Source organism: Dipodomys ordii, unplaced genomic scaffold (genome assembly GCF_000151885.1).
Source record: "Dipodomys ordii isolate 6190 unplaced genomic scaffold, Dord_2.0 Scaffold17, whole genome shotgun sequence".
NCBI classification, from domain to species: domain Eukaryota; kingdom Metazoa; phylum Chordata; class Mammalia; order Rodentia; family Heteromyidae; genus Dipodomys; species Dipodomys ordii.
This window is the reverse complement of record NW_012267233.1, coordinates 21,447,437-21,456,795: the sequence shown is the minus strand read 5'-3', so window position 1 is coordinate 21,456,795 and position 9,359 is coordinate 21,447,437. Positions and strand designations below refer to the sequence as shown.

The following is a 9,359-nucleotide window of genomic DNA, read 5'->3' as shown; positions in this document are numbered from 1 at the left end:
GAGGAGGCTGCAATGCTTGGTAAGAAATGTACGCATTATCCTGCCCATGCAATTGTAACCCCTCTGTACAGTATGTTCACAAATAAAATAAAATAAAATTTTAAAAAACCAATATTATGATTACAAATATAAAAATAATTTTCCTTAAAAAAAAAGAAACAGACCATAAATATCTTGTGTGAAAACCAGAATATGTATAACCTGTAAGAATATACTAATACCTAAATTCTTTCCAAGAAGTTGTTACATATGTTGGAAAAAGCACGGTGAACAAAAAAACTGCAGAAGGCAAATGATCACATTTATGAAAATAAATAAGCCCATAGGAAATTAATTCATTTGCCCCAAAATGTACTGAGTATCTATTATTTTCCAAGCCCTATTTAGAGAAATACGAATTAAAACAACTTATTAAAATGCAAACCCAACGCGATTAATAAAGTAATATCAGCAATATTGAGGAAAAATAGCTATACATTGCAAGTTATATTGTAAATTGGTTCAGTTTTTAAGAAAATAATCTGCTTATATATTACAAGAGTTATAGAAATGTTTCTACCTTTTAACCTACTTATTCAACATTTGGAAATAAACCTCAAAGAAGTAAAAGAAAGAAAACCAAAATACTTTTACAAAGATAAATATAATAAGGTTATTCTTAATAATAAAACCTGACAGAAAGGGCACAAGGCTAAATATGCATATTCATGATAAGAATGAATATATATTTGTACATTTACAGAGATAGAAAGATAATTGCATCTACTTATTTTCTCAGTAACTCTTAGGCATTTATATGGGCCAATTGCTGTCCTAAGAGTGAAGATATACATTGGGCAAACTACATATGGGGTCTCACAGGATTTTGGGGGAGTCTTTGTGCAAACTAGAAAAATGTGTCCTTACTGGGTGCATGCATTCCCATGGATGCAAAAAGATCAGCTAGAAGAATGCACAATTTTTTGTTTTTGTTTGCAAAGTAAAAGGCACCTACACATGAGAGAGAGACAGAACACACTTAGCAGGGCTCATGGCTCAGGAATGGAATAAGGGCTGTGTTTCAGCCCTTAGAGCCCCACATTGGATATCCTGGTATAGGGATTCCTCCCCTTCCTCCCCCCTTCTTCACTCAACTCCCTCTTCTGTCTTTTGTATATTTGTTACCAGATATAGGACCCATCAAGATAATCTCATCTTGAGATTCTTAGCTTAGTGATATCTCCAAAGATGCTTACTCCAAATAAGATCATATTCACAGGTTGTGGGAGTTTGAATATGAATATAACAAGTCTTTACAAAGACAGCCCTTCACTCCACTCTACACACATACTCCACAGTTGGGCTACTAGGGCTATGTAAAGCATCACTGCCTCCACCCAACATTTGAAGAGTACCAAAGGGTCTATCATCAGTCAAACCATTGTTAGTTTGGTCATAAATGTCCCCCAAAGGTACATGTGGGGGGAGGGGGAAGACATGGCAAGCAAGATGGCACTATTGGGAAGTGGTAAAAAGAGGTGAGATCTAGGGGGAGGCCTTCAGGTCATTGAGGTTGTACCCATAAAGGGTATGGGATACAGTAGTGGGATCTCAGCCCCCCCATCCCTTCTTCCTTTCTTTCCCTTCCCTTCCCTTTCTTTTTCTTTTTTCTTTCCTTCTTCCTTCCTTCTTTCTTTCCTTCCTTCTCTCTCTCTCTCTCTCTCTCTCATTCTCTCTCTCTTTCTTTCTTGATCCACGGCCATGGTATGAACTGTTCTGCTGTGCTACATGCTTCTATCGGACAGACCTGACAATAACAGGGCAAATTCTCAAGCCATGATCTATCTATAAATCTATTTTCTTTATAAGTTGATTTCTTGAGGCATTTCTTACAGTGATTGAAAATTCACTAACACATCAATAGCCTGAAATCATTGTCAAATCTGAAAGACACACTGGTCCTTGTGAAGTCTTTGTTATGCCTGGTGTCCTACGCATACTCTCATTGTTGGACCCAATTGAATCCCTTGGTACAGAAGCTGTGATTTTACCATCACAGTTGTTTGTGAGGCCCAGGAAATTGTTTCCTGATCACCTTTGGCTGGCACTGTATGGCCTAGAAAGAAGAAAATGTGAGACACTCTGCATTAGGTTATAAGGGATCCTGAATATAATCTGCTTTTGTCATTTTTAATCAAGCTACAATGAGCATTAATTAATTAAAACTTACTAAATGATACAACTTAAAAAATAGAAACAGCATAGAAATAAAAATGACCATTTATTGCATAGTTATCATGTAGCTATTAGTAATATAAAGATAAATAAGTACTGGCTCTTGTATTTTATTATCTCAGTCTGTTGGAAAGATCCATCTAAGCAAATTAACTATAAATCAGCAGTAGTCACTGTAATGAAGGAACAAATGAAATACTGCAGAGGCAAAGAACAGGGAGCTACTATTTGTTTTGGGTAACTAGAGGTAGCTTCAAAGAGATGGAATTTGAATTAGTTTTTGAAGGATGAGTAGGATTTTTCCAGGGGGAGGACATACCAAGGTGAGATGAAACAAGTACAGAATCTTAACAGCAATACAATGGTAAAAATTCAGTCATTTCAAGAAAAGTGAGATTTCTACAGATGCAGAAGGCAGACAAAGACTGGTTAAATACATTCAGCAAATAAGACTTGACCCTAACTATACATGTAATAAGGACAATGGAGCCACTACAATTGGCAGAATCTGGGTCCTTCTTTTAATAACGGGGTGTCTGTTCTTTTCAGGTGTTAATCAGAAATGTGGTCTGGATTTTCTCCAGGACAGGCTATAAATTTATATTTCAGCCAAAGCTTTGCTCTTTTCGATTAATATATAATGTCCTTGAAATCCCTCAGTCCTTTTATGTTTTATATTTTTCCTAAGAAAAAACAACCATCTCTAAAAAAGCTACATGATCGTGCAGGATTTTGCTTATTTTCAGCAAAGGTCACAGCATTTCTGAGTAGTAAACACCATTACTGGATTCTTCCAGTGTCTGGGGTGTTTGTCAGGCCTGGTTCTTTCTGAAATAAATGACTAGAGCTCCAGAGCTGGAGGACAGCTGTGGGCCTAGGAGGCGCCTGGACATCTGGAAGAGGCAGATGCATACGGTTTCTCATCAGCCACAGCCAGAAGCGAGTCATTGTAAACCCCTCCATTTTGCTTGAGTCACCCACACTTTGGAGCAAGTTTGGAGTGTGTCTGGCCTACTGGTGTCCATTTGGCTTTGGAGACTAAATGGATAACAGGAAATTTATTCGAGAAGGTGCTGTCAGGAATCTAGGATGACTTTCAGTTGCAACCCAGCAGCACCTGAATTGTATCCCTAGCTTATTCCTGTGATAATAGCAACAATTGATATACTTGTATGAACAAAGCTTTATTCTTCAGAGAATACTCAACCCTTGGGAGAAGCTAGCTAATTAACTTCTGCAGCGTTTCAGATTAGACTTGGCATGTTTTATGGCCTTGAAGATAACAGTGATTATTAAGTCACAAAATATTAAATCACCTTTGCAAGGATTCCCAGGAAAGAAATGACAGAAAATAGACAAAGAACACAGGGCTTGGACTTTCTGAGAAGTGTTTACACAATTTCCCCAGAGTGGTACCTTCACAGGAGTGATTACCCAGTTAGACAGGAGGAAAAAATTTAAAAGACAAAGCAATATTATCAACAGAGACATAACATACTTCAGTATTCAAAGGAAACTTTAGCTATGCCAATAGGAAGTCATCTGAAGTTCTTAGAAACACAGAGAAAATGTGTGGGCAACCTAAAATCAGAGTTTAGAAAAGGCCTTTTCTTCTATAGTATTGTGTCTATAGACTCAGATCCATGAAGACTCACATTTGGGTGTTGTTCCTATCACTTCTGAGCTGTCTCATCCTTGGCAATATATCTTGCACCTTGGAATAACCATTCTCTTAATTATGGAATGGTTAGTAACTACCTGACAGTATATTTTGTCCCCCTCTGAAGAACCAGCTTTCAATGTCAAGACACCACATCTTTTACTTGAATCACTACAACTGATTTCTGACTGTCCTCTTCTGTTTTCTTTTTGCATTATTGCTCCTCTGCTATCTCTTTGTCTCTTCCATATAGCTACTGGAATTGTCTCTTAAAATAATAATTCAGAATATCTAATATTTTGACTATCCTTTTCTACCAGCACCCATTTCTTCCCATCTTTAAGAGGCCTTGCCTGATCTGGTCCTTGTTCATCTTTGTGTCCTCACCTTGCCATTAGATCTTTGTTCTTGTGCTCTAGCCACATTGTCTATTTTTGCCTTTTGACCAAAAATGTCTGTCCGTCCGTCCGTCTGTCTGTCTGTCTGTCTGTCTGTCTATCTATCTATCTAATTGTGCCATATTGGGGCTGAAACTCAGGGCCTGAACACTGTCCCTTAGTTTTTTCCATTGAAGAGTAGTAGCACTCCAGCCTACTTCGGACTTTTTGCTTGTTAATAAAAATCAGAGTCTTACGGACTTTCCTACTTAGGCTGGCTTTGAACCACCATCCTCAAATCTCAGCCTCTTGAGTAGCTAGGCTTACAGGCATGAGTCACTGACACTTAGCTCAACAACCTTGTTTTATCACTAGGCTTTTTGCCTCTTCCCAATTTCTTCCATTTAGTCTCTTAAGTCAGGCCAAGCATTATCTGTCCAGAAAGGCCATCCCTGATCACTCAATCTAAAGTAGCATTCCTTGTCACTTTATAACAATTTAGTATGTTCAGAGCCATTACCACAATGTGAATTATCTTATCTACTTTAAGGTTCCAGCATTGCCACTTTCTTCACACTAGACTAAGCTCTGGGAAGGACAATGTTCTGTTTACTTTTTTGAGCCATGCATTTCCAGAATTTAGAACAATGTGTTACAATCTGACATGGACTAGGCACTCAATGAATATTATTTTCTTGGATGAATAATGAATGGTTTTAAGTGCAATAATGCTTATGAAAGTGTTTAGCTCACAAAATGCTTACATTTTTCTTTCTGCATGTTTGTTTTTGGAGACATTCTTGTTTTAGGATAAAGTTTTCCTGGCCAATGGCAAATAATGGTAAGAATGATTAATATTTGTGGAACTTTTAAATAGATGCAAAAACGGTTCTAAATGTTTTCAATGATCTGACTGATTGGCCAACCCTCTAAGATATGTATTATTATAAATGTAATTATCTGAAGGTGAGGGAACAGGTGGGCATGGGGCTGCTGTAATCCCAGTACTTGGAGGCTGAGGCATAAAGAGAGTTCCAAGTAAGCCTGGGCTATATGGCTACATGGAATGATAATGGAACTGAAGAATAGAGGGTTTGTGTGGCAGAAAAACAAACCTATGAAGTGAAGAAAGTAGAATTTAGATTCAGGCAATTTGATTCTACACCTCTGAGAAGTTCAGGAAGCTACTTAAAATCCATATTATCTTAGCTTACCAGATCTTTCACTTTTCAACTCTCCTCAACTTTCCTGTCATTTTTCATTCATTCATTCTTTTACTCATTTATTTGTGTATTCATTGAACATCAATCTATTTCTGGGCACTGCCTTACATCTTGGACCTAGGACTAAAAAGGCAAAATGACCCAGTGTCTTTCTCCTGTTCTTCTGAGGGAAAGGAGAGGAAAGAAGAGATAGGTAGAAATGTGAACATCCTTATTTTACCAAGGCTCTCAGCACAGTTAAACATTGGACAAATTCAAGCTGAAAATTTACTTATTGCATATTTATAAGGTGATTATTTTGTTGCTTTGTATGTTCCTCCCCCACGGTATAACCCCTGTTTTCACTGTATTTGATATTGGTATAATTTGTGGAGGGGAAGGGAAAAAACAAATCGTTTAAATAGGGATACAGGTTGACCCATTGCAACAATGAGATGTACGAGACGCTATAAATAAAGTTCCTTGAAAAACGAACTTTACAATCTGGGGGGGGGTGTAATTGTGGAGGTGAGAGGGAAGGGATGGTAGGGGAAAAACAAAGGAGGAGGCAACAATGCTTGATAAGAAATATACTCATTACCTTGCTCATATAACTGTAACCCCTCTGTATTTTCACAATAAAAAACATTAAAATTTACTTATTAATCCAAAGATTGTTATTTTATAACAGTAATGGACTTCGGTATTTTAGGTATTTTACTTCAGTATTTTAGCTTTTTACATACCTGATTTCTCCAAACACTGTGCCAGCTTTCAGAGTAACCAGAACCTGAGCACCATCAGGGCCTCCAAGAACGTGGATTTCTCCTTGCTTGATGATATACATTTCCCTTCCAATTTCTCCCTGTGGAACAAACATAAAGAGGTAGTAATAGCACTTGATTCGTGAAAATTATACCACACATTTTGAAATATACACTCTTCTAGAAGAGTGACTGCAAAGGAAGGAAGCAGGAAACATCACTGTAAAAGTAATTTTCTGAAGACTTGAGGTGATGGCTGACATTGGTTGAATGTATCACGTGAAGGAAATTGTCTGGAAGACAATAGTTCCCACTCTGTGATCTCCAAGTCACCACTTGACATGTGACAGTATTTCAGTCAGCACACTGCTCCAGGAACAGGCATGTCAGAGGAAGTAACCAATTGCATATATGGTTAATGCTGGATTTGGTGATCTCTGCAGTGCTCTGAAGAAGGTGTCTGGACTCTTCACAAGCCATGAGTTGTAGTCATTCATAGGTCAATTTTATTCTTCTATCTTTAACATTAATGGTCTGATTTTGGGACTTGAGGCATAGGAGACCTTTCGGATATTATTTCAATTTCATATTTGGAGAGATTGTTAATATACCAGGTTGTTTTTAATGTTCTTATTTCTCTGCGAAGTCTCCTGGAAGTGAGGTTCATAGCTGGGTGCTGATGGCTCACGCCTCTAATCCTAGCTACACAGGAGGCTGAGATCTGAGGATCACAGTTCAAAGCCAGCCCAGGCAGGAAATTCCCTGTGAGACTCTTATCTCCAATTAACCACCGGAAAACTAGAAGTGGTGCTGTGGGTCAAGTGGTATAGTGCTTGCTTTGAGCTGAAGAGCTCAGGGACAGTGCCCAGGCCCAGAGCTCAATCTCCATGACTGACCAAACAAAAACAAAACAAAACAAAAAAGAAGTGAGGGTCATGATCCATGTCCAGTACTTGCTAATTCAACTCCTTGAATGTTCACATAGTTACTGGCTAGTGGTATTATTCTGTGTACATAAAGTAGTATGAAACAACAAGTCAGCATTGTATAATATAAATGCATTGATTTTCGATGTGCACTCAATACCTGGTTTAGAGTCTGAACTACAGTTCTGTTAGGTAGGTATGTGATCAGTCCCATTTGAAAACTCTGGATCTTAGATGAATTTCTTGAGCTGGAGATATTTTGGTCATGTTTCTGTTATCTATTGAGGAAAAAAATGTAGCTGAGTATCCTTCACAAAAGTAGAACCTAGTATGCCTATGCTGGAACGCTCTAGTCTTTTTCATGTACATCTTTTTGTCATTATTCCTGACTGTATCTTTGGGTACACATTTCTTAAGCTATACACACAGATTTATGCTGAATTATATGAGTACGTTGAGTAAATTGCCAAATAAAGAGTGACTGTGGAGTCCTTGGGCACCTCTCTTATTGCACTTTTTAAAAAAGGATAAGCATGACTTACAAGAACCTTTATTACACTAAGGTCAGGAAAGTCTGGTTAAGAATAAATAGGTCAGTTTGCATAATAGTAGATGAAATACTTAGATAACAAATCCTACATGTCAGAGCAAAAATATTAATCACTCCCAGCTATTGCTTTGGCTTGAAACTTGTCCCCCACATTCCAACTTAAATTCCAAACCTATAATTTATTAATGGCATTTGGAAATGAAACATTTGGGAAGTGATCAGGTCAGGAGCTCTGCCTCCATGACTTGATTAATCCATTCATAGATTGATTTTCACAAGATTGGCTTTACTACAGAAGCTTTCTTGAAAGTTTGTTCTGTTTTCTTTTTCTTTTCTCATGTGAGGTCAGGTCATGATTTAACAAGAAGGCCCTCAGCCGTAGTTAGCAATATGCTTAGAAGGTCTTGAACAAAGTTGCAAGGCTAGCAGTTGACATCATAAGAATTGGCAACACCTATGTCACCTAACAGTAGAATACATGCTTATACAACACATTCAGTGATGAATCCAAATATCAGGACTGATTTCTTAAAAACAAATGAAATAGTTACACGTACTTTTTTATTTTTAAGGCAAGATGTTTGGAAAATTAATTTTCCAAGAGGTACTCTGAGATGTAATGAGGAAGACAGGGTCATATTCCTTATTTTTTGCATGAAGTAGTTCTCAAGAAACTGGAATGATTTTTTGAAGGCAGTTATTACAACTGACTGGAGGTGAAAGTACATAATGGGTACTTAAATATAGTTCAGCACTTTTAATTATTTCTTAATGATCATTTCAATAATTTTCCAAGGAGATCTAGCATAATCAACGAACCAAAACTTCCACCATTTCTTGCATATTTCTAGGCTAATTTAAGCCTTTCCTGCAAGTCTAATTAGCATTCAAATGAAGTAGACTTCCCTCAGAGAGTAAGAGCTGACAGCATGTGCAAAATAAGATCGAACTTAGCTCTTGTGGTTGGTTTATGCAGTAATTTGGAGAAAGTGTAGAAATGCAAAAACTTCAAGAAGAATGAGGTAAACCTTAGTGAGAGTACATGTGTGAATTTCAGGGTTCCTATAAGAGAAGGTCATTTTCAAGGTTAGTAGAAAGATTAGTGCTTTGTACAGTGTAGTTTTTGGACCACAGCATGTCTTAAGAGTTTTTTTAAAGGTGAAATTTTCAGGTCTAAATGCAAGGATATTGAATCAGAATCTCTGGGAATGAAATCCCAGTAATTTGTACTTTAAGAAGGTCTCTGGGTCATTTCTATACGACTACATAGCATCCAGAGAAAATTGCCCAGGTAGTCCTGAAGCTGTCTAGCCTTTTGCCCAGTGACTGAAGAAAATCAAAGTTTTCAGAGGCCAATGAAGAACCATTAGAGCATGCTGTAGAAGGAGCTATGACAGATAATATAAGCCAGTAAACTTTACCCAATAAGTTTAGTACAAACTCACTCTCAAACCCTGCCACTTTCCAATTATTTGGGAATTGGTGCTGTAGCACAAATGGTAGAGCACTAGCCTTGAGCTGAAGAGCTGAGGGATGGTGGCCAGGCCGAGTTCAGGCCCCACAACAGACAAAAAAAAAGAAAGAAAGAAAGAAAGAAAGAAAGAAAGAAAGAAAGAAAGAAAGGAAGGAAGGAAGGAAGGAAGGAAGGAAGGAAAGAAGGAAGGAC

At 37.6% G+C, this 9,359-nt stretch overlaps 1 protein-coding gene across 1 annotated transcript in view; it reads right to left on the bottom strand.

Moving 5' to 3' along the window:
• Positions 1–9,359, bottom strand: part of Cngb3 (cyclic nucleotide gated channel beta 3) — a 147,682-nt gene that overhangs the window by 19,390 nt on the left and 118,933 nt on the right. The window contains exon 18 of the mRNA XM_013012407.1: positions 6,200–6,318. Coding sequence (XP_012867861.1) covers positions 6,200–6,318 — 119 coding nt within the window. The remainder of the gene's footprint in view (positions 1–6,199; positions 6,319–9,359) is intronic.